Source organism: Camelus bactrianus, chromosome 5 (genome assembly GCF_048773025.1).
Source record: "Camelus bactrianus isolate YW-2024 breed Bactrian camel chromosome 5, ASM4877302v1, whole genome shotgun sequence".
Taxonomy (NCBI): domain Eukaryota; kingdom Metazoa; phylum Chordata; class Mammalia; order Artiodactyla; family Camelidae; genus Camelus; species Camelus bactrianus.
This window is the reverse complement of record NC_133543.1, coordinates 60859226-60885629: the sequence shown is the minus strand read 5'-3', so window position 1 is coordinate 60885629 and position 26404 is coordinate 60859226. Positions and strand designations below refer to the sequence as shown.

The 26404-nt window shown below is 37.1% G+C and overlaps 1 protein-coding gene across 1 annotated transcript in view; it reads left to right on the top strand.

Annotated features, from left to right (window-relative positions):
• Positions 1 to 26404, top strand: part of CERKL (CERK like autophagy regulator) — a 121967-nt gene that overhangs the window by 76213 nt on the left and 19350 nt on the right. Inside the window, exons 4-11 of the mRNA XM_045520374.2 lie at positions 6852 to 6915; positions 12669 to 12811; positions 18114 to 18188; positions 18958 to 19135; positions 19218 to 19277; positions 19862 to 19887; positions 19982 to 20090; positions 22754 to 22850. Coding sequence (XP_045376330.2) covers positions 6852 to 6915; positions 12669 to 12811; positions 18114 to 18188; positions 18958 to 19135; positions 19218 to 19277; positions 19862 to 19887; positions 19982 to 20090; positions 22754 to 22850 — 752 coding nt within the window. The remainder of the gene's footprint in view (positions 1 to 6851; positions 6916 to 12668; positions 12812 to 18113; positions 18189 to 18957; positions 19136 to 19217; positions 19278 to 19861; positions 19888 to 19981; positions 20091 to 22753; positions 22851 to 26404) is intronic.

Genomic DNA, 26404 nt, shown 5'->3' with positions numbered 1-26404 from the left:
TACTGTATATCATTCAGTTCAAGAATCTCTTGTTGAAATGCTTTGTGTTCAACACTCTGCAAGATGCTAGACAGATGAGCTCTACTACCTACTCTTGAGTGACCCTTAATTTATTGGGGATTAAGGTAGATATTTAAAGTAGATGTAATTGGGGTATACATAAAAGAATTATGGATATACATAAATGAATTATATATAAAAATATGATATTAATTTTGATCAGGAGACTGAAGAAAAGGATTTGAACTGGGCAGTTTTGGAGAGTCAGAGAGGGCAGACAGTGGTGTCCTGTGCATGAGTAGGAAAAGAAAAGAGGCAAGGAGGCAAGCTAGCAATGCATACAAGTGGGGTGTGTCTGTGTCCGCTGAGTCCACAGTATTTTGGTAGTTCTTTCAGAACGTTGACTTCATCTTAAAGTGGTCTTTCCTGTCATCATAAAATGGTTGCCAGTGAATTTGATTTTTCTTTATTCAAATCTAGTAGGAAAGGGAGAGGTGTGTGTATGTGAGAGATTCAACATGTTTTGATCCTGAACAAGCATTTACATTTCTTCCTTTCAGTTTGACTGTCCTAATAGAGCGTGTATGCCCCACCTAGAGCACTCAGTCTCTTAAGCATCAAGATCCTTCCTGTGGGCTGAGGGTGAGACCCCCTTCTCCCAAAGGCTGAGGATACTTGAGCCGAATTTGAGAAGGCTCCCAAAAACGTGCACAAGGGGAAGTCTGAGTGTCCAGATTAAGGATGGATGTTGATACTTCACTCAGGAGTTTACTCGTCACGCATTGATCCTGAGTTGCTGTATGTTTTTTATCATGGTGCTGTAATCTAGATTAGCAAAGATGATTATGTCATCAGAATAAAGATTAAAAAAGAAGAGGGAGAGACGGGAGAAAAGGAAACCCATTAGTGAGGCCCGAACTAAGGTAGAGGAACGACAGGAATGTGCTTTCTTCCTTAAAACAATTGTATTGGAGAGAAAAAATATTCTGTTCTAGGGCTTTTCTCCCCCTAAATTTTTAGTTGTTGTTAAATATTATATTTAGTTTAACATAAAGTAAAATTAGAATATTACATAAAAGCAAATTTAGAATTTATTTATATATTTGTGCAGAATGGCTAATTATTAGCTGCCTAACACTCCTCCTACAGGCAAAATTATAAAATTGCATCTTTTGCTTTTAAAACCATTTTAGTATGTGTATTGGCTAAATATTTATTTGATTTTATGTGAAGGACTGAATAAACATGTGGATACCTGAAAAGTTTTAGAATCTCTGCCTGTCTCACGGTGTAGTTTTGTAGTTTGAATAAGATAATATATTTAAAACTACTGTGTATTTTATAAAGTGCTACAGAAAGATGGTTGTAATGCTGTGCATTTCAGTTTCATAAATTATGTAATAATAAGATTCAATTCAAACTTTGAAAGAAAAGTATCTCTTATGAAAGAGTAAAGCAGAAAGAGTACATATTTTCTGCATGTCCTATATGGCCATTGTTTTAACAAACCTTGTGTGCATTGCTGAGCCCACATGGAATATGAATTATATAATAAATTTTGTATGTTGATGAATTATTTAAGAGATAGTGCTGTATAAATGAGGCATGATTTGAAATATTATAGCTATATGTATACATTATAAAGTAATTTTTCTATACATTTCTTTTAAAAATGAATAGCAACTCTTAATCTGGGGGAAGGTTATGGCTCTGGTGGTAGAGCACATGCTTAGCATACACCTTTATGTGATGTCCCTACTCCCTGTCAGTAGCTCCACTAGAGGCAGGCAGAGATGCTTCAGGCTCAAGCTCTTGAAGGAATATGAGCTCTTCTTTCATCAAAATACTATAGCAAGGTGAGTGTGTAGCTCAGTGGTAGAGCACAGGCTTAGCATGCACAAGGTCCTGGGTTCAATCCCCAGTACCTCCTCTAAAAATAAACAATTAAATAAATCTAGTTACCTCCTCCCCCCAAGTTAATTAATTAATTAATTAAACTCTAATCTGATTAAAAAATGGACAGAGAATCTGAGTAGACATTTTCCCAGATTAGACGTGCACATGGCCAATAGCTACAGGAAAGGTGCTCAACATTACTAACCATCAGAGAAATGCAAATCAGATCACAGTGAGCTATTACCTCACACCTGTTGGAATGGCTACTTTCAGAAAGGCAAGAAATAACAAGTGTTTCTAAGACTGAGAAGAGAGAGCCCTCCTGCCTTGTTGATGAGAATGTAAATTGGTGCAGCCACTGTGGAAAACAGTATTAGTTTCCCCTCCAAATTAAAAGTAGAATTACCATTTGATCTAGCAATTCCATTTCTGGGTGTTTATCCAAAGGAAACAAAAACACTAACTCAAAAAGATAACAGTACCCCTATGTTCACTGCAGCATTATTTACAATAGCCAAGACATGGAATCAACCTAAGTGACCATCAGTGGATGAATGGATAAAGAAGATGTAGTATGTATACACTACAGAATACTATTCAGCCATAAAAAGAAGGAAATCCTGCCATTTGGGAGAATATAAATGGACCTTGAGGACATTAGACTAAGTAAAATAAGTCAGAGAAAGATAAATGCCATATAATCTCACTTATATGTGAAATATTTTTAAAAATCCCCCCAAACAAGCCAAAAAAAAAAAAAAACCCACAGAACATGTGGATACAAAGAACAGATTTCCAAATGTGTGGGGGGATGGGGCGGTGAAATGACTGAAGGGTGTCAAAAGATACAAACTTCTAGTTTGAAAAAAAGAATCTCAGCACATGAATAAAAAGATACTTCTTTCATGTTGGTGAGTGGTCATTACTCTCAATGTAGTATCTCTTTTCTAGTAATGGTATCAGAAAAACTCTGGAAGAACCTAGAAAGAAGAGTTATTTTTTCCTAATAACTTGGTATGTGAATGGAAGAGCATGAATGGTAAGCCAATGCTGGCCTGTGATAGCATTTGCTTCTCTTCCTCCCAGAGCAAAGCAGGCTTGAGGAATTACACCATCAAAGGTGTGGGAGGAATTTTGAAACACCATGGATCCCCAGAATAATTCATAAAACAAAGTGAAAAAGTCAAGGCAGCAGAGAAATTAAACTGGAAAGAACTTGCCAGGCCATCTAGTTCAGTGTCCCTCATGCGGTGGAGAACATGCGTGTGGCACTCCCCCAGATGAACACCCAGCATCGGCTTGGGCACCCTGTGGTTGAGTCAGTGAGTGTCGATTCTGGACAATACTGATAGACATTCTTGACTTCAGTTGGGGGTCACAGGGCTCTTGTCCGTATTAAAAAAGGGCACTTCCTTGTGCTGACTTACAAAAAGGCGCCCTTTTTCCTGGGCTATTGCAGCTCAAGGTCACGTAGCATGTTGAATAGGAGTATTGGCTGGATTGCAAACCTACCTGCCCCTTTGGCCAAATGCCTTTGTGCAAGACATAAACTGCATAGAGAACTTGTAAGCTGATGTTTGCCTCCTTATGATTTTCAGAATTAATGTTATCTTTTATAGCGATACAAAATAAATGAAATAAATCTATTCCATCTTGTGTATAAGAGCATTGAAGTATTTGAAAATAGATCATCATTTCTGTCCTTGATCTCTCTTGTTCAAGACAGGTAATTCTCCTCCATCAGTCTTTGTAGTAACAAAGCTGCTAGACGTTATCATGTTCATTGTCACAGTCAAAGACACTTCTCTGAATGTAGCCTTGGTCTCTGCCAGCTCAAGGCCCATGAGAGTGCCTGGTCACCAGATAATTTTACCTCCTGTCGGACTCTGGGCAGTTGTCAAAGTGGGATTTGTTACCACTTTTTTTTTTTTTCATTCTTCTAGGATCATGTGTTTAACTTTTGATGCTTTTACCAAATCTGCTCCTTCAGTTCTTCGCCTTTGGCTCTTTATGTCTCTGCTTGAAGCTTTCCCTTCCATGAAGATGCCTCTTGTAGCTCTGATGTCACTCAGCAGAAAGCTAGGTGACTTGATAAAACTATATTAAGAAAGATGCTATTTGGCAGAGGCATTACTCCCTTTCAGTTTTACCTATTTTTTATATTGTTATTGTAATCTACATTTTAACAAAAATCTAGGTAGTAAATGTTCATGAATCATATGCAGCTGGAAAGAGAGAATTCTGGGTGAAAAGTTTTTTGTGTTGTCTCTTGAGTAACTATGGATTTTTATGACTAATGCCATTTCTAGTACTAAGATGTCAGTCAGGGAGTTGGAACTTTATCCTGGGGATGAAGAGTAGTTATCAGTGGTGTTTCTGTAGGGAGGTGATAAAATTAAATACATGCCTGAGGAAGGTTATTCCGTCTAGAGTGGGATAACGGTTTGGAAGGAGACTGGAGGAGAGACTGGTGTAGCTTCACATTAAGGATGGTGGAGACTAGATTTAGGGCATTGGCTTGAGGACTGTTGGGATGCTGCAGCATAATTAAAAGACAAAAACAAATGGCTTTGGGCATGGCATGGCTGTGGAGAGTAAAGGAAAGGGATACTCTGGGAAGAAGAAATTTTCCTGCCTTGGGTACTGGGGAGTGGATGATGCAACACAAAAAGAACAATATAACTGAGAAGCAATATATTGGAAGGTGGAAATGATGGATTCTATTTTGAACTTACTAAGTTTGAAGTACCCAAAGGACAGGAAAGAAAATGACATCTCAGTCTCTTATCCTGTTACAGAATTTTATCATGAGACCAAGAAATGTTTCCTTATGTCGAAATCAAAATTCATCGGATTTTACTCCAGCCTGTTTCCTTATCAATATTCAGTATCAATCTCAAGATATTACCCTCCTCCAGTATTGTCTTTCTAAGGAAGTAATATTTAAACTAAAGGTTGAGATGGGTGGGGGATCCCAGCAGTGAGAAATGTGTGTTCCCAGAGTTATAAACAATGAAAACTCCAAATTTCCTGTTTGAATGGGATGTCAATCTCATTGGGAAAGTGGGAAAGGAAAGTAGATGAAAGAAGAGGCTAGTAACTTTCTTCTGAAACTGCATCTGCCTAGCAGCCCAGTCTTGACGTTTATTTGAAGTGGGATGACTAGAATCTGGCTCTTTCTGCTCCTAATAACATCCTGTCTAAACACATATTTTGATTCCTTCTACTCCTTCTAAATAGTAGTTCAGATTACTCTCTGTCCTTTTCCCCTATGTTATTTTTCTTTACGATCACTTATTACTACTTTATATCGAGCATTGATTTTTTTAAAAATTAGTGTATATTTTCTGTTTCCAAGTGTAACCTCCCTGAGGCCAAGCCAAGGACTTCTATTCATTGTCCTGATATATTGTGGTCAGGTTTCTTTCATCTTTTCTCTTGTTCTACATCACTCATTTTATTGAACTTTTACAATGTCACATAAAAAAAAAAAGACTGTTCTTAGATAATTTGTATCAGCGTATAGTCACAGTCCACCAGCAGGATGAAATGAAAAATATTATTTCAAACTTTTCCTAAATAAAAATAGCATTCAGCTGCAACATACTTTTAAAGCTGATTTTGTTTGAGATTTGAAAAGCTTTACCAATGTAAGCATTGGTATAAAAGAAAGACTTGATAAACTGATTCTCAGCATAAATATTTCTCCCTAATAGCCTTAATTATTTTTAATGTGTGTTTGTCAGACATTTTATTATTGTGCTTTCTAAGGTTGCAACGACTTGCTGAAGTTAGAGATGAATGATCAACACACAATCATTTATGATAACTTAACCTTCTAAGTTTATTAATATTAATCTTTTATATTTCCTTTTCTTGTAGCTTTCTTCTGATTAGAATTTAATATAGAGAATTTTATTCATGTGAACGCTAACCATATTTGAATAAGCTGTGCGAAAATTACAATGTAGTACTGCTGGATACAGAATGATTCTTTTAGACACCAAGACTAATAATTTTTAACAATATCTAAAAACATTGTAGGAAAAGCCTGAACCATGCTGGCACCAAGGACAGACAGGCATGAAAGATTAATGTAATCTTGCATATCATGATGCACATTCTTACACAAAAAATCCATCTGCAGTGTCATGTCAGTCAGCAGAAATCTTTGATGGGTGGATACAGCTGGGCTGTCTCTTCTGGCAGAGCTGCCCTAGAAAATGCTAAATGTGGTTGGGAAGCTTGGTGCCATCTGCAGCGTGCCAGTTTATCCTGTCTTCACTGGCATTTGCAAGACTGCGTAGGGCATCATGACTGGGGAGATGACGATAGGGAGTGACAGATTCATTTCCTTGGAGAATCTGGGCTCTGGTGGACCAGTGTGCCACCCTCCTCCTTGACATTGGGTCTGTTATCATTGTTGTTGGCTTTGCTTCACATTTTCGTGTCCAACTCCTCTTTTTAGTCTAGCAGTTCCTGATACACATTCTTCTAGTATGTAAATCTTACACTAACCTTTCAGCTAATTTATTCATGTAAGGTTGCCAAAGCGATTTAACATTGACTATTTGATGCCAGCTAATATGCCTTATTTTCAAAATACTGCTGCTCCTCGGCTTCTGATTTAAAGGAAATGTGTCTTATTTCGGGGACACTAAACAGACAGGCACCAAGATAAATTTTCTAACTGCTCTATGTGGGATATCCCCAAATGACTTATGTAGTTGGAACAAATATATGACCCTCTTTTACATAAAGCGGTAAAACACATCAGGCAAGTAACACTTAATCCTCTTTCCCATGATTAAAATAAAAATATCCAAGAATAAATGTTGTTTTACGACCTGACCATATGTTTATCATATTATTTAGCCAAACTAAATTAAAAAGTGTAGATCATTTGTTTAAAACTTTCACCCTTTTCTGTTTTTTTTTTTTTTTTTTTTTAATAGTAACCGAATATGAAGGACATGCTCTGTCACTGCTAAAAGAATGTGAACTACAGGGATTTGATGGGTAGGTTCTGTTATTAATCTAGATTTGTCGTATAGCTTATGTTATTAAATGTTTTCATTAGTCTTTAGCCACATATTTGGGACCTATAATTTTTAAATATTTTCTTTCTTTCTTCCCTTTCTTTACTTTCTTTTCTTTCCTTTTTCTTTCCTTTTTCTTTCCTTTCTTTCTTTTTTCTTTTCTTTCTTTCTTTCTTTTCTTTCTTTCTCTTTTTGTATTATTTATTTTATTTTGGTTGGGGGTAGAGGTAATTAGGCTTATTTATTTTTAGAGGAGATACTGGGGATTGAACCCAGGACCCCATGCATGCTGAGCTTGCGCTCAACCACTTGAGCGAGCCCCTCCCCACTTTTAAAATATTTGTGGTGTATGTAATTAGGCTCTGTTTCATTCATATCTGTGTAATAACAATTATTGATAGTGATAATACATCATGGTTGTCTACCTACCTCTCAGGATTGGGCATAGGAGAGCAAAAGGAGGAATTTAAATATAAATACTGGGAAATCACAATGTATTATCTTATACTAACCTAATGTGCGTACATTTGCATCTGTAGTCCTTAATTCTTGGCTTTAACCATGTGAGTATCTAGAAAAGCATTGATGGAAGATATTATATTGGTCATATGGCATAACTATACTATGATTCTCTTCTGCAAATTTATTGATAGTGTTAGTAGCTACCCACTGGTTAATTTGGACATGACTGACTGAGGGTAAATGCGTTATAAAAACAAATATATTCAGAATGAATGAAAGATGCTAATTTTACTTATCTTCTATAACTTAGTGGCTACCAAATAAGTATTTATTCACAGTAGGCTTTAGAAACTGTTGTTTGCAATACATTGCTAGAGTGTGTAGAAATTGTTCACTGGTATGCAACATTAGAAACAAGGCAAGTGACATATACCTTAATTGACATTTTAAAAAATGAGGTGAATCAATTTGCTAAAGTGCCAGATTGATGTGCAAGACTAAAAGCATATTCTTTTAGGGAAGGTTTTTTGCAAGGGTGAATATTTCAGAATTTTAAAAGGTGGCAGGTATGTGAATTGTTTATGTCCCATGTGGATGGGCAGGGGTGTTGGGGGACAACAGACTCTCAGTATCAGGAAGGGTAGCTGGGTCTTTCAATTGAAGTGAAAGGCTTTACTCTTCCCAAAGAACTATTAGAATGTTTTAGCAAGGAAAGTGATGTGATCAAAATGGAGCATTAGCAGGGTTGTTTTTCAGAAATGCTTAATTTTTGGGGGGAGGGGGTGACAAAAAATTATTGGACAAAGAATAAAGTTTGATAAGTAAAACATAATTTTTGAAAAAGAAATGTAATTGAGAGGAGTAAATCTAGATGGAATGTTATATAAATATCGAGCATGAAGAACATGAGGTAGGAAATCACTTTAGAGTTTTATACTTAGAGCTGGACAGTTTGATTAATAGGCTACATTTAAGAGATTATCTTGTAAGCATACAGTTTAAGAAAAGTAATTGGGGGGATTATGCCTACCAGCTACTCACCTTAATATGCTGCATGGTCCTGAAACACAGTTTACGAGTATACAAGAGTCGTGGCATTGCAAGAAGTCCTTGCTTCAAAACATAATTATACAAAGAATAACAGATATTATAGGTGTTAGACCTGGTCTTGCACATGAGCATTATGAAGTATTCCAATAAAGGTGGTATCTGTAAGTGAGTTCTGTTGGTAATTATACTATGCAAAGATCAAGAAGAACTTTGCAGAATGAAGAAAGACTATTGTGTAAGTGCAGTAGAGTAATATTTTCCTCTTTACCTGAACATGCTCAGTTCTTGTTCCTGCCACACAGCAGGGATTGTTATGTTGCATTGTGGCACTACAAGATATATAGATCCTTTAGTTATCACCGACATTTTTTTTAACCAAAGAGTTTGTCCTAACCTTTATGTGAATTGGGTTCCTGTGATTTAACAGTTTCTAAACTCCATGGCATGCTGTTTTACTTAGGATTTATAATAATTTAAAACTTCTATTGAAAGTCATCTAAGATCCTTAAAATAGCGCATTTACTGTTTTGAGCCTGGTCTTTCCAGTAGGAGCCCAGTGGTGGTTGGGATAACTATCTTAATAAAATGGTCATTTTAAGTCACTCTACTTAGAATGACATAGAGAGGTGTATGAGTAGAACAATGGAAATATCGTTTCTGTAGGCACTTCCCAAGAGCAATTCTCTAACAAGCAGAATTGTTTGAAAATAGAAGGTGCTACATTCGCGACTGCCCTATTTCTGAACCTGTTCAAAGAGTGGCTATAGGAGCGTTCTTTGAGAAATAGATACAAAAGACTTACGGATGGGATAGGGTAACCCCAAGATGCTACAGCATTTTTTTTTAATGATAGTACTGGGGATTGAACCCAGGACCTTGTGCATGCTAAGCATGTTCTCTTCCACTAAGCTATACACCCTCCTCGCTGTAGTATTTTGATGAAGGAAGAGCTCATGTTCTTTCAAGAGCTTGAGCCTGAAGCGTCTCTGCCTGCCTCTAGTGGAGCTGCTGATAGGGAGTGGTAAGAACATCACTTAAAGGTTTCTAGACACAGACAAGAGGGGTTAAGATCCAAGAAAAATTCTATTGGTATTATTCAGTAATGCAAAATGATTTAATAAATAATGTTTAAGAAGTGTTATTTGCTAAGATTTTGGAGTCTTTTTAATGAGTTGCATATGTTTGTGTGAAGACACATTGGGACATATTCCCAACGCCAACAGGAACAGTGCATCAGCACTCACAACAGCTGGTGTGAAGCTCCAGTGTGTTCTAGCAGACACTCTCAGACGGGCTGCTGGAGCCTGAAGGAGCATCTATCTCCATACTGTCCCCTCTTTATACTGGGCCTGAGGAAGAAGTTTTGTAAAGGCAAAAGAAAGAGTAATATTGGGTGCATAGACGTGAAGCAGTAACAGTGGGATTTATAAGTGTGAAGATGATTAAGCTAATCTGTAGCTCTAATGCAATTATAAATTTATTAATATTTTCCCCTTTTGTTTCACAGTGTTTTTTATTTTAGTTTGAATTACAGTTTATTTCTTTTAATTTCATCGTTAGCTAGACCCATGAGAATCTAGACATTATTTGGCTTACACTGACGTTTTATCACCACTGTGATATCTGTATTACTAAAGTTAAAAAAAAAAAGTATCTCTTTTCAGAAAAGAAAAAATTTAAGTCAAAAATCCAGTAACACATTAAACATTTCGGTCATGATATTGGTTGATAGGCAGTTACACAAACACCCATTTAAAATGTTTTTTTATCACTTTTTATAAAGAGAAATAAGATAATTGTCCCCCAGTTGTACTTTTCTAGATAGAAAAGTTCTACTTGGCATCATTACAAGGAGTTTACTTATTCTCAAAACACAGGGTGTATCACATGCAAAAGTTTTATGTTTTAGGGTAACTCTTAAGTGTGATTAGATTGACTCATTATAAAAAGTTGGTTTTTTTTTTTTTTTGCCTTGTTATATCCAGGCTTTTATGATATGTTTTATTAAGTATATTCCCTAGGTTGAGTAACTGTACCTGGAGATGATCTGAATGATATAGTAGTTGTCAACATAAATAAATATGTTCCTAACTCATTTAATTCCACCGTGATTCTTCTGGTAAACTGATTTCCTAAATAAGAAAACTCTCAGAAGTCTGTTTTCATTAGGTTTATATATAGGAAAGGAGTATAATATATCAAATAGTAGTGTAATTTCTAAGGCCAAATTTTTTGTTTCGAAATCTCATTCTGTAACTTACTATGGGATGACCTTGGGAAAGTTGTTTAATCTTTTTATGTCTTAGTTTTCTAATCTGTAAATTGGGAGTAAAAGTGTTGCATAGTTATTGTTCAAATTAAATGTTAATACCTGGAGAGTGCTGAGAACAGTGTCTGGTGCATGGGAACCATTCTCTACATGTTACTTTACTGTTATGATCTTTTATAGTTTCAAAATATTTAACATAGGATGTGTCATGACAAAATTTCAAAGGTTTTGTAGCAGAACATGTTCATGAAAAGGCCATGTCTCCTGACTCTTGCATGAGTTACCAGGTACACAGTGCTACAACTGGGTGCAGGATGCCAGGGGTCAAATGTCACCATACTGTATGGTAGAGGCAAGTTCTTTGTGCTAAGTTAGATGCTATGTTTGATGACTTTATGTGCTCCTTTTAGGTCACACACACCTCAGCAGATAGAAGGCATGGGTCTGGGAGTTATAAATAAGTTCATAGACTGTTTGGAGATCTGCTCATAGAGGTCTTTGAAATCATAAAGATAGGGTTCGAATCAAACCTTGGCTTCTCCATTTTTAAGATGGGGCTAAGGCCTACTTCACAGAATTCTGGGGATTTAATGGAAAAGAGCCCATGTATCACCTGACGTGAAGTTGGTCCTCAGTGGATAGAATCACTTTGCTCTGCATCAGTGGCCATGTAGTTGGCCCCTGGAATCAGTTAGGACATGAAATAATACCCCTAGCCAAAAATGACCTGGGTCATAGCCCATACCCTGGAGTTTCTTCTAATGAGGAGGGGTCTGGATCACCCGGGCTACGTGCAGCCATTGGGCTGAAGCCCAGTGAGGGGCAGGGGCTGGAAGGCTGAGAGCAAGGTGGAGAGGGAACTGATGCGAAAAGTCTTCTCAGCCTCTGGATTCACCAACTTCTGGAGCTTCCTAAACTTAGGGAGCCAGTAACCCCTGCTGATTCTGGCCCATAGGCTGCTTTGTTTGGCACATAGAGTTTTTAAATATATTGAATGCTAGTTGCTAGTATTTATAAACTAGGAGACTTATCCCCAAACCAGGATCTGTGGCTTCTCTAGAAAAACCAGAAGCGGTGGTCCCCTAAGCCTGCCGCCTGGACACTGGGCATGGGTGGGGGCTGAGATGCTCCCTCCCTCAGATGGAGCAGATTCTTCCTTTCCTGCTGGGCCTTGGGGGTCTTGGGTTGTGACACCTGCTCTCAATACCACAAAATCTCTTCCTTTTGGTAAATTGATGAGATTTTGATACTTAAGATTATTTTGCATCGTTTAAATATGAATGATGATGAGAAAACATCTGGTATCTTGTATTACTTCCATGGCTTCCGACCACTCCTATAGTATACTTATCATGAGGTCTTAAGAAAATATTAGCAGTACTGACGAGGGTCAAAGGGTAGTAACGCTGCTCTTAAAATGCAGTATTGCAGTAACGTTCAGGAGATGAAAACCAGTTCAGGTGTGCAACGACCATTCATATACTCGTGATAATTAGCAGTTCCTTAAATTAAAGCTTCATATTTTACATGATTTTTATTGCTGTTCTTTCAGAGCTATATTGAAAATTAGCAGGATTTTATGACTTTGGCTTGTGTTAGTTAAATGAATTACAAGGACTATTATTAACATAAACAAAATGAGAATAATATGCTTTGGGATATTAACAGAGCAAAATTCAGGTCAGATGTGAATTAACGTGCTCAAGTGTTTTAATGCCTCCTAACCCACTTAAAAATACTGTGTCTCTGGGGTAGCATGTAGGTATTATATTTGTGAAGTAAACTTTATCAGTGCAGTGCTGGTATCTTCTCATCCATACTAAAATGTTTGAAGGTGTGTGTAATGACGCGCATAGAATATATAAGATTAATATTTTAAAGTCTAAATTTCACAAATTATTACCAATTTTGCTAATGTTTTGCATTGTTTCGCTCAATTTCTTCTTTTCCAGTGTTGTCTGTGTTGGTGGAGATGGGTTCGCCAGTGAAGTAGCCCATGCCTTGCTTCTTAGAGCCCAGAAGAACGCTGGGGTGGAGACAGACAGCATCCTGACTCCTGTCCCAGCTCGACCTCCACTGGGTGTGATACCAGCAGGCAAGGAAGGGGCCACGGATTTGCTAAATGGACGCTCTCCCCAGTCTTTCCCTGTTTTTCTTTCAACCCTAGACAGTGTCACGCAGAGTTAAACACAGACTTTGAGTCAGGAAGACCCATTCTTGGCATCTCTGCTAAGCACATGTGAGTCTTTGGACAAGTTATTGAATTTCTTTGAGCCTTATTTTTCTAATCTGTAAAAGCGAGATAACACTCGCTTTTCATTACATTCACTTCATATGTTCACTTCATTACAAGGTTATTATAGTGTTGAATTAGGTAGTATATGTGCAGGGTTTAACACATAGTTGAGCAAACAATAAATGAGACTATTATTCTACCTTCCTATATAAAGGTCTAATGATCACACAGTCCCAGATAGGAGATTTCCAAACAGGGCCACTCCAGTCAAGCTGCTTATGACTTCATATGAGGTAGAGTGTGGTAAGTCAGCTCCCTTAATTGAAGTACAGACGGATGACTTGGAGAATGCAGCAAGGCTCCATTCTGACTGCTGTCTCCCCGGCAGCTAGAACAGGACCTGTCACAGTGAACACCCAGTAAAGCGGAATGAATAAATGCAAGGAAGACATTATGGAGTAAATACCACATGAAGTAGACTTAGAAATAGGATCCCCTGAAAGATGAGAATGAGTTCTTTTCTTGGCTGCAAAAATAATAAGGGCAAAAGGCAGGAATGTTGAGGAATTGAAAACAGGCCATCTGCTTGGTGATATTGGTGTCAAATAGGCCCAAGCTGCGGTGGCTCCTGGATGCCGCAGGAAGAGGTCTGAATAGCACTTGATAAATAGTAAAGGGAAACGGGCGGTTTCAAGCAAGGGAGCCACCTGCTGGGAGTCTGTGCAAGGAAGATTCCTGATTAGGGGAAGGAAGTAAGAGTGGAGGTCGGAGCCAGGGAGAGGAGCTGGAGCAACACTGGGATCCAGGAAAGATGACAGCATCTTTTGCACGTTTCTTATGTTACAAAGTCACTCCTCCCAAATTATTATTTAAACAAACAATAGTGGAGGAAAGTGATTATTTCTTTTCATTTTAAAACATCACACATTATTATCCCTATAAGAAAAACAGAAACAATTACAGTTGACCCTTTAACAGCATGGGGGTTAAATCCGCCTGCAATTTATAGTTGGCCCTCCGTTTTCCTCTGCATCCGTGAATTCCACCAACTGGGGACCATGAAGTGCTGTGGTATTTACAACTGGAAAATACCCATGTATAAGTGGACCCACTCAGTTTGAACCCGTGTGGTTCCAGGGTCAACTGTGTTCTTTCCTGTGAAAATAGAAAATGGTGGGCAAGGTTAAAAAGAAATCAACATTCTATCCATTTGATAACCACAGCTATTTAGGGTGGATTTCAGTGTGTTTAGTATTATTAATTGACAAAGAACAAAAGGTCTATTAGTGCCCTTTTAGAGTAAAAAGTCTTTCACAAAAGCAAGAACTTAAAAGTAGAGGGAGATTCGAATATGTCCTGATAATTGTATAACTTACTGAGAAAAATCTGCTAGAAAAACAAAATGCATCAAGTCAAAAAGATGCATTTGGGGCCACACTTCGACCTTTCAGTGTCATTTTAGTAGCGCTGTCTGTAATGGTGGAACTTTCTCAACATTTCCCTCCATGCAAAGTGGATGTGCTTGGGTCACTGTTTGTTTCCCTTAGTACTTACACCCCTGAGGTCACTCATCAACTGCAGTGCATCAGATGTGGAAAGATAGGTGTCCTCACACGTGTGCATTTGATGTAACGTGAATAGTTAGCTATAATAATTGCTGGCTATGCTGACTTTTTAATATGTAGCTCAGATTTTATAAAGGAATAACACTGAGTTTTATTATCATTGTATTTTTTAAGCGTATATCTGATTTTGAAACTATTTTTTCTATGCAGAGGCTGTGTAGAAATGCCATTTGAATACATTTCATTGAGAAGATACAGCATGTTGCCAAAACTTTGGTGGTTGTACAGGAGTTCCAGCTTATGGATTTCATCTCATAGAGGGAGGAAGTCACATGCAGGATGTATTTCATGTGAGGACTCTGTGCCTGGTCAGGGCTTTGATGGAGAATGGGAACAAGAGCTAGGCAGGAAGTTTCTAAGCTGAGCACAGATGACAGTCTGCCTTTAAAACCATTTGCCTCCTGGAGAGAGACACCCAGAGGGAGAGTGTTTAGTAAATTACTCCACTGAGCCAACAGACTAAGCCGCTGAATTATGGTCAGACTCAAATGGATCAGATGTGGGGAAGCCTGTATTTGAACTGCTGGCCATTAGCAATAGCGTTTGTTGCTATGGGAACTGGTGCTAAGGAACTGTACAGAGACATTCCAGTTAGAGGGTTGGGGGGAGGATAGAGAAAAAAAGCTGAGAGGACATAAAAATAAAAAAACAATCCAGCTGTTGTAAAACAAGGCTCAAGCCACATACTGATGACTGGGAACCATATATTCCTATAGAATTCACATAAATAAATTCATGCTTTCCAATCAATTTGAGGAGAATAAAATATTGCCAAGGGACTGTTAATTTCTCTGATATTCCAGGCAAAGAACCAGAGTGTAGGTGCAGTTTTCATGAGCATTTTAGATATGCTTGAGTAGGAAGTCATTACATCACATTTATCTGTTTGGATGTGGGAGACATTAACAGCCTTATGAATATTCATGGTGTCTGGTTAATTAAGTTAATTGTTTTGCAGAAGTGCTTGCACTTCCAAGGACAATTTTTTTCCTTTTTTTTTTTTTGCCTCTAGTTTCTGTCCAGTTCTTCCATCCGTAATGCTTTACATGAACTGCTACTTCTGTCCTCACTCAATGGATGTGGCACATTTTAGCAGGTTTGGGGAGGGGGCGGTGAACAGAGTTTCTGGGACTGTTAAGAAAAATAACTTTTCAGGCTAATTAAAATGTTTACCTCGAGGTAGAACATTTATAGCTTTGGTGAGAATGCTAAAATTACAGTTTTTATTTATGTGAGCAGCACGTTCTTTTGGCATGTAAGTATCTTTTTGGATGAATCTTTTTTTTTTGCAGGAAATTGTACTCTTTTAGATGAGTCAAATGAAAATATGGAGCAATCTCTAGTTTCATAATTTTGCATCTACTTTCCTTGTGAACGTTCCCTTTTTAAATCAGAGTATAAAAACGTTCTTCAGATGAAGGTAGAGGTTAAGCAGGGTAGAAGATAACTCAAATGATTTTCTGACTTCTGGTCATGCCTGTCGTCACTGCCCAGGTCAATGGAATGAAAGAAAAGTTGCAAAGCCTGAGAAGATGTAAAAATCAAAAAGCAGTCTCCAGCGTTCTAAGTGGATTTGTGCTTGGGCATACTTGGCATACGTCAAACTCACAGGGAACAAACAGTCTTTATTTTCTTGAGTCATGATATGTGTCATTCTCTATTGCACATGACAACATGATATTATGTTTTTTAATAACCTTTCTTGAGGTTTGCTTTTATGGTCTTCTCCTAATTACCCATAGTAATGGAGGCAGTGTATTTCATGGAGTGCTGTAATCCATCGATAATCCGAAATACCTCCCTCTAATTATGTGGCCTCCTTCAGAACCTCTACCATAAATCTGACTTGGAAGCAGAACAGATTGATTTGTTTTCTCTTGTTTTCCCCACCCTTTCCAGATTAATTAGCAGTGAGATGGCCAGAGGGCAGGCTGTAAAGGGTCAAAGGATGATTGGAAAGGCCTAGGTAATTGACTCCTCATAAAGACCCACTGAGGAACAGGTTTCTGGACCACTTGTTCTCAGACTTTAGGGTGCATACGAATCACTGGGAGAACTTGCTGAGATGTGGGAACCTGTGCCCTGCTCCCAGCCATTCCTTCTCTATAGGTTGGAGATGGAACCCCAAAATTTGCCTTTTTAACAATTTCCCAGGTAATGTTGACGCTGCTGATCCTTGAACGACATGTTCTGGAGGAGGGGCTCTCCAAGTTCCTGTGCATATGCATAATCTGAGGATCTTATAAAATGCAGACTGTGACTTGTTAGGTCTGGAGTGGGGCCTGAGAATCAACCATGTGATAAACACCGATGTGTGGTCATTGCTGCTAGACTGGGCGACATGCTCTGAGTAACGCGTCAGAGCATAACTACCTTCTGATAAATCACTTAAAACCAGTTTACCAGTTGATTAAGGTGGACATTTCTTTGCATCGATAACATTAGAGGTCTGGAAATCATTACTGCTGAGACAGGTACCTCATGATTATTATTGTTTTAATGACAGACAGCCTTGCTTGATAATGGCTGAGTTGCCTCAGCTTCTCCAGCTGAGCAACCCAAGCACACATCAGTTCAAAGTGACAGAAATCAAGGGGATCACTTACGACCACACAGGAACGTTCCTAATGTGCAAATCCAGGGGACTAGCCGTTGCCTTGATAGCTACAGTGCACAGTACGTCCCTGCTTTCACAGCCCTCGGCTGTCCCTGGACTTACATCAAGAAGGATTGTAGCTTCTTAATTTTAAATCCTTTTTACCTCCCGGGAATGGCATGGGCTAACTGCTACTTTCCCCTTGGAAAGCAGGCCTTTACCCCAGGATTTCAGACACACAAGTTAAAGGCGCCTGACTTGAGAGAGCTCTTTCTCTGTGTAATCTGGTGGGGAAGATCCACGTGGATCTTAGATTCTCCCAATGACTATGGAAATCAGAAATCTATAATGTCTCAATACAGATTCTCATACTGTGGCAAATACCATGGAATTAAATATTTTCTTCATCTAGGATATCCTTTTTCAGGTAATAGAGGAGATCTCCGTCTGGTTGAGAGCTTTAAAATGTATTTAAAGCATATCTTTTGAACTATATAGTGATTTTTTTTACTTTCTCCTTAGTTATTGGTTGGGTTTTTTTTTTTTCTTCATATTTATGTATTTGTTTCTGCTCTCCAGAGCCATCCTTCTGCTGCTGGTGCTCATTTGGTAAAAAAAAGTTAGAAGCCTATTCATCAAAGTTGGATGGAGCAGACTTTGATATAGCTAGCACTTTTTCAGGTAGACAATAGACATTCATGATGGAAGAAGCTGTGAGCAAGTAAATACTATAAATTGTTTCCCAATTTTTAAGCATATTTAAAGATTAAATAATAATTCAGTGGTCAATGAACATCCATCATGTGAACAAAAACTTATAAACTTCCATTTAATTTTTCATCTGAACATTACATGGTGACATCGCTATAAAGTAAGAGCAAATGGTTAATTTAAAACATTTGTTACACTGATCATACATGTTTTAAAATTGATTTGACAGGATCCACGAACGTATTGGCACATTCTCTTCACGGAATCCCTCATGTGGTAACTGCAACTTTGCACATTATAATGGGTAAGAATTCTTCTAAAGGAGTTCATGTTTTATAAGGGAGTTTCTGTTTATATAAGGACAGCTCTTTTATTTCTGTCAAACTTGTCTAAGACAGATTCTTTGTCTCTCAAAGCAGAGGAATATTTGACTAAAAACCAAAAGTCAATTAGACAAAGCTTCCGTCTCTGGACTGCTAATCTTTTCAGAATACAGGTGCCATAAAGAGTAGTAAATGGAATTTTACCGTAATCTTGATAGAAAAAAATAATGATTAAGATCACAATTTTACAACCAGATCAAGAACACCCATTTATACTGTTGAAATATATCAGACACTGTTGTTTGTACCAAAACTCTAGGGCTAGTTATTAAAAGAAAGAAAAAATGCACAAGAAAAAATTTTTCAGGCAGTGTACTTCCACTAGACCTTTTATTATCTCAGCTGATGTAGAGAATTTACATTCAAATAAATGCAATGAAAAACTACTGCTAAATCTAAGTGTACTTTACATATGTACTTCACTTCTTTAACTGTGTTTTGCATAAAATAGCAAGAAGCTGCAAAATTTACTGTTTTGTGTTTCTTCCCATAGTACCTGAAAAAGTTCCAAATTGCAAACGGAATAGTTGTCGGTAAAGAGAGTTGAAGAGAAAGCGGGTTACTTATTATAGTATAAAGTTGCTTGACATTTTCTTCTGTAAAGAAATAAACATGCTTTTCTATGTTTGCCATTTTGACAACTGGCCTACTGTGTTTTCTGGCTGACTCACATTCAATATACTATTCAAGGGCACATACAACAGGTCGATGTCTGCACGTTCAGCACCACTGGCAAGTTTCTTCGCTTTGGGTTCTCAGCCATGTTTGGGTTTGGTGGAAGAGCTCTGGCTCTGGCAGAAAAACATCGATGGATGCCCCCTAACCAACGGAAGGATTTTGCTATAATTAAGGCACTGGCAAAACTTAAGTAAGTCTTTTTCTTTTTTCCAACGAAAAATTTCATATCCCAGAGTCAATGACTGCTAGTAACAAATTTCATTACATTTTAGGCCGGAGGACTGTGAAATATCATTTTTACCATTTAACAGCTCTCAGGATTTAGAAGAAAGGTAAGTTAAAAGCTCAAAGTAATACAGGTGTCTATATCGTTTTTTTTTAAAGCATAAAAGTTTGATATAAACAATTTATTAGACTTGTGATCTTTTGTTGTTATTCTGTCATGTTAGTGAAGAATATAGAATCACAAAGACCTACAGATTCTATTAGTCCATGTAGTTTGGTGTCCGTCTTCAGAAGTAACTATTCACTCCCTCCCTTCCTCCCTCCCTCCATCCATCCACCCAATGTCTATTTACTGAGTGCCTGCTATATGCCAGGTACTTTTTGGATCCAAAGAGCCAAAACGCAAACAAATAAACAAAACTCATAATTTTTGCCCTCATGAGAATTTCTAGCGTGTAATAAAAATATTAAAGCCACACAAAGGAAGTGCTCTAGTCTTTATAAACAAAATTGAAAATCATTGTTACTGATGATGCTACCTTTCAATGAATCAATACGTGATAAAGTAACAGAATTGTTCACATAGTTTACTGTTTAATCTAATGTTGGGTTCTCTAATTTTCTCATATTTAGTGGATGCTGTTTTTTGTGTGATGTGTTTTGTGTCTTTGTTTTGTTTTCTTACTTTTAGGAGGGCACAGGGATTTTCCAAATCGGGTGAGTTTGAAATGACCTCCTTGAGAACTGAGCCAGGCTCTTGTGACACTTTGCTCTGGGGACGGAGAGTGACGACCACTTCCGTTGCCTTTAGGCTGTGATGCTCAGTGGCAAATGATCCAGGGTCAGTTCTTGAATGTCAGCATCATGGCAATTCCATGCCTGTGTTCAGTGGCACCTAGGGGCTTGGCACCTAACACCAGGTTAGTAAGTGTTTTTATTGAATCATTGATACTTTGCTATGAATCACGTTTATCTTTCAGAATACCCTGGCTAACTCTTGGCTAGTTAGAATATTATCAATTTTGACTATATAATATTAGACATTCTGAAGGATTTGTCATCAGAGTAGCCTGAGAAGAACTGTTAAGCTGTAAAAGTGATCAGTTGATTTTTTTTAATGTCATTGAGGCTAAAATAATATGCCTTGGGTTTTATTGACATCACTTAATTGTGGTACTTTCTCCCTCTTTGCTTGCTTTATTTATTTGTTTATTTACCAGTCATTGAGACCATTATCTTTAATTCTAGTATCTTAAATGAGTTTCTCTGCCTTCCAATTTTAGTACAGACATAAACAACCTTAGCATGAATGGCATGTATGTGTGTATATGTGATACCTTTAATCAAAAGAAATATTTTAGTTATATTTGCTGTGCATAGTCATACATATGAATCTACTACCCACGTTTTCATGAGGCTTTTTCTACATCATTTTGTCCACAAGAGGTAGATATTCCATCTTTTGCACATTTTTTTCAAGCAATTGTCCATTATTGGTCTGAAAATCTTTCTCCCTTTCCTGTGGAGCACAGAAGAAAGGGTCATGCATGTTGTGTAATACAGTCACATTTTCCCCAGAAGTGGAATAAAAGAATGACTTATGGACATACTTTGGCAATTTATAACATCATTTTAATGATTAGTTTCAACTTCCCTGCAAAATATTTAACCTGAAGGATTAACAGCTGGCAAAGGGATTGATTTAAAATATTCTCCCTGGCAATTGATAGGAAGGTAAGAAAGAGGAAAATATCCACGTTTAGACAAGAGGAGAAACTACAGACTTTGACATTAAAAATCCAGATGTCAGGGTCCTCGTTAATTATCTCTAGTGCTGAAGCTCGAAGGGAGTATTTTGAAGCTTGTGTGATTTAGAAATTGAGCATGATTGCTTCCTCCCTACACCCTCAGAAATCCTAGCTTGCTGTGTGCCTCCCCCATGTAGTCTCCCCCACGGAAAGTGAAGAGCTGGGAAGCCACTGAGAGCTGTGGTCCACAAGTCTGGGCACACTGCTGCTCTAGCCCTCCCCCATCGCTGACCCTCCCACTGGCTCAAGGACCTTCATGGGAGGTAGTCCCGCTCTTCTGGGAGCACTTGCTTCTTGCCTCCTTCAAAGCTGCTCCAGACATTTTTCAGCTGGCCTGGAATTCCCCTGCTGAAGCTCCAGGTTCAATCAGCCTTGATGAATTTTTCAGAGAAGGACGATTAGTTAGAGATTTCTTCTGTGGACTGTAATCACACATGCCATTTTTGCAAAGGCCTTTCTGTTGAGCGAACCCTGACCAAAGATACTCAGAGATTTATCATCTGAACAGTTCAGGAAAAGTGCACAGGAGTTTCAACTTTCTGCTTCATTTATTTTTTCATGATAAAGTATAATTTACTTCAGAATACCTCAGTGCAAGTTGCTGATAGGAGCTAATATGTTTATATTCTAATTTTTCTAAAATTAAATGCATTAATATGTGTAAAATATTTATAACAGTGCCAGTACGTAGGGTGTGTTTCAACTACTAAAAAGTATTGAAAAGTGGACATATGAAAATGCTTTTCATTACAAGTGAAAATTAAATAATTTTTTAAAAAATGAAGGACACACAACACACTAATGTTTTGATACTGTTTATTTCCAGTCAGGAAGAGGTGGCATAATGGGTAAAAGGACCACTGGACCTGGGATTCAGAGCTCTGGATCAGGGTCTGATCATTTTTTTCTCTGAACAAATCACTTCAACTCGGGGGCTGCTTTCCTTCTACAGACATTGAGTGAATGACTGGATAGTCTCCAAGGTCCCTTACAGGTCGAACCTGAGCTTCCCTAAGATTTAAAGAGCTCTTTTGTATGTCATTGTTGTTATTCTTGGAATAACTACCTTTGCACTGAAATTGAGCCTAGAAGTCATTTGCACATATTTCTGCAAACTGCCTTCTAAAGCTCGATGCATCTGTGAGTGGCTTTTTGGCACTAAATCACACCTCCAAATTTATAGTCTCTTACATTGAACCAAACAGGCAAGATTAAAATGTTCAGCCATTTAACTGGACATGTGTGGGAGCATTCCCTCCAGTTCATCCATCCGAGGACCACTTTGATTTGTCTGTTTTCCTGTGTCACTTAGCCCTGCCCATAAATAAATATGTAAATCATGCTTTAGATTTTAAAAAGTGTTGTTGAACTAGTTGTTATGCCATTTGTATTTATTACCTATTTTACAATATGTCTTAAAAAACATACATGATTTCCCATTTAGAATCCCTAAGCAAATACAGTGGGTTTCAAATTATGTCTTGATATGTGAATAGGATGCCTGATGATTCATTTTTTAAAAAGCCCTTGATGCCAGGGCTTGCTGAAAAGGAAGTCAATTGTTTAATAAAATGAATTCAAAAGGCTGTGCCATTTAAAAAAAATAACACAGCAAGATAGGATTTAAGAATTTTAGGTAAATTTAATGTGGTGATGATTTTATCTAACTTGCCTAAAACTTCTAGTAAACATTGTTTGTTAGAAAGAATAAGAGTAATTTCTGATGCAATCTCTTAATAAACTTCTTCATATCAAATGCAAATATTTACTTTCAGATTAAACAATGGAAGTATGGCTCTTATAATTGCCCGGAACACTTCTCGACCAGAATTTATAAAACACTTGAAAAGATATGCAAATGTCAAAAATCAGGTAGAGTAAATCATTTGTGTTACTTATGTGCAAATCTATTAGTCATGGGGAGAGAGATGCTCCCTGAGTTGACACAAGTCCTGCCTCAGAAGAAAGCTTTATTCTCTTCTGAATCTTTTAATTTTTTTTCCAATTTGTGTTTTCTTCAACTTTTGAACAATATCCACAACAAGTATTAATGTAGACTGGCCTTTTTTGAATTGTGGGTTGGTGGTAACATACATTTTGTATATGTGTTTGCACAAAGGGAAAATAGAAAACATAGGGTTATATTGAAATATGAAGGGAATTAAGGATAAAATTATGTATTTGGTTCTATTCAGAAAAAAGATGAATAAAATCTGAAATTTTTAGCCTCCTTGATTTTATGGCAACAGATTCTCTAAAGTTATGACCTTTGGATTTCCCTTTCATTTGAGATCTGTTTACTTACATTGATGGAAACAGCTTTGCTGATGATATATATTTTAAAATATACCACTTTTGTATAAACATCATTTATTTTATTCTAAACTAGAATTGTGGTGTTTGTGGAGATAGAGAAAATTGTATTTCCACTTAAGGGATTTGTTTTAAAGAGAAGCTATAGCCTTTATAAGCCATATGCTTTCAGCAGATATTTTGACCCAGTTATTAGGAAACTGATCCAGAAATATGTGACTTTCTGAAATTATATGAGTCTTGAAGTATGTAGTATGCTTGAAAAACCTTATCATCTCACACCTTCTGAAAGATATAAAATTGTGCCTGGATGTAGTTGGGAGAGAAGGGATGGGAGGAGGAGTGTAAATCCAGCCAGTGACCAGCAGCTGAGTCTTGCTTACACAGGGAGCCATTGCAAGGCTTCCATTTTGGCTTTTTTTTTTTTTTTTTTTTAATCAGTTTATACTTTCTAAGGCAGTCCTCCTGCAGTGCCAGTTCTCTTCTGCCTACAACAGGATTTGATCAGTGTCTACTGAGCAACCAACTGAATGAAATGTTTAGGAAATTATATCATAAAAATGAGATCTAGTCCTATTTTCCTGAAATTTAAATCTCTAAGGAGACAAAGAGAAAAGTAAATATAATGTAGGTTGTGAGCCTAAGTAGTAACTTAATGTATGTGTATCTGGAGAAATACAGTGATTTATTGATTTTTTTAACTGAAGTATAGAGTTGAGTTACAATGTTAGGTTAATTTCTGGTGTACAGCATAGTGATTCAGTTTTGCATATGTGTTCATATATGCATACACACATTTTTTCACATATTCTTTTCCATTATAGGCCATTACAAGGTATTGACTATAGTTCCCTGTGCTATACAGTAGGACCTTGTTGTTTATTTTATATATAGTAGTTAGTATCTGCAAATCTCGAACTCCCAATTTATCCCTCCTCACCCCCTTCTCTCCCTGGTAACCATAAGTTTGTACTCTGTGTCTGTGAGTCTGTCTGTTTTGTAAATAAGTTCATTTGTTTCCCTTTTTTTAAGATTCCACATATAAATGATACCATATGACATTCTTCTTTCTCTTTCTGGCTCACTTCACTTCAGATGATGATCTCAAGGTCCATCCATGTTACTGCAATGGCATTATTTCATTCTTTTTTTATGGCTGAGTAATATTCTAGAGTGTGTGTATAAAAAACAACTTCTTTATCCAGTCATCTGTCAATGGACATTTAGGTTGTTTCCATGTCTTGGCTATTGTAAATAGTGCTGGTATGAACATTGGGGTACATGTGTCTTTTCCAATTAGAGTTTGGCCTGGATATATGCCCAGGAGTGGGATTGCTGGCTCATAAGGTAAATCTATTTCAGTTTTTTAAAGGAATCTCCATACTGTTTTCCATAATGGCTGCACCAAACTACATTCCCACCAATAGTGTAGGAGGGTTCCCTTTTCTCCACACCTTCTCCAGCATTTATCATTTGTGGGTGTTTTAATGATGCCCATTCTGACTGGTGTGAGGTGATATTTCATTGTAGTTTTGTTTTGCATTTCCCTGATAATTAGCAATATTGAGCATTTTTTCATGTGCCTATTGGCCATTTATGTGTCTTCACTGAAGAAGTGTTTGTTTAGGTCTTCTGCCCATTTTTGGATTGGGTTGTTTGTTTTTTTGTTATTGACTTGTATGAGCTGTTTGTATGTTCTGAATATTAAACCCTTGTCAGTCGCATCATTTGCAAATATTTTCTCTCATTCTGTAGGTTGTCTTTCCATTTATTTATGGTTTCCTTTGGTGTGCAAATGCTTATAAGTTTAATTAGGTCCCACTTATTTATTTTTGCTTTTATTTCTGTTGCCTCAGTAGACTGCCCTAGGAGAATGTTGATACAATTTATGTCAGAGAATATTTTGCCTGTGTTCTTTTCCAGGAGGTTTGTAGTGTCTTGTCTTTAAGCCATTTTGAGTTTATTTTTTTATGATATGAGGGAGTGTTCTAATTTCATTGACTTAAACATGGCTGTCCAGCTTTCCCAAGACCACTTGTTGAAGAGACTGTCTTTTCTCCATTGTATATTCTTATCTCCTTTGTTGAAGATTAATTTACTGTAAGTGTGTAGGTTTATTTCTGGGCTCTCGATTCTGTTCCATGGATCCATATGTCTGTTTTTGTGCCAATACCATGTGGTTTTGATTACTGTAGCTTGGTAGTATTGTCTGAAGTCTGGGAGGGTTATTCCTCTAGCTTATTCTTTTTCTTCAGTATTGCTTTGGCAATTCTGGCTCTTTTGTGATTCCATATAAATTTTAGGATTACTTGTTCTAATTCTTTGAAAAATGTTCTGGGTAATTTGATAGGGATTGTGTTAAATCTGTAGATTGCTTTGGGTAGTATGGCCATTTTAACAATATTAATTCTTCCATCCAAGAGCATGGGATATCTTTCTATTTCTTTAGTGATTTATTGATTTTTTTTAAAGAATATATGCTTTTTCAGATGTTGATAATTTTGTTTGCAACTTTATTATTTTTCTTAATCCAAAAGCAATACATGTTTATTGTTTATTTCTAAGTCAGAAAATAGAAACAAAATAATGTAAAAAGCACTCAAAATTCTATACTCCAAGAGATAATGAGTGTCATTACCTTGGTATAAATGTTTCCCAATCTTTTTCAATTAAATAAATATGAGAACTTAAGGGAGTAAGAACCTTAAGCAACTTACCCTGAGAAGCTGTATATTTATTTTAGGGAGGAACCAGTTGCACAGATTACTTACAGAAGTACTCTTTTGGAATTGCCTAAGTGGCAAATGTCTTAGGTAATTTTTTTAGACATTCTTTTTTCAATATGAAAGTAGCTATCTTCTGATTTAAAAAGTAACAGATGCTTACAATGAAAATAAAGACAAAGACATAGTAGTGCACATAATTCTTTATCTATAGGAAAATAACTTTTTTCAAAAGGAGACCATGTTACGCATGATATAACATTCTTATTTACTCAACCAGTCATACCTTTTGATACAAAAACTATTGCCTCTGTGTGTTTGAGTGTATGTGTGTGTATGTGTAGGTCGTTAAACTTAACTGATTGACTTAGCTCTTTCCAAAAATTAAAA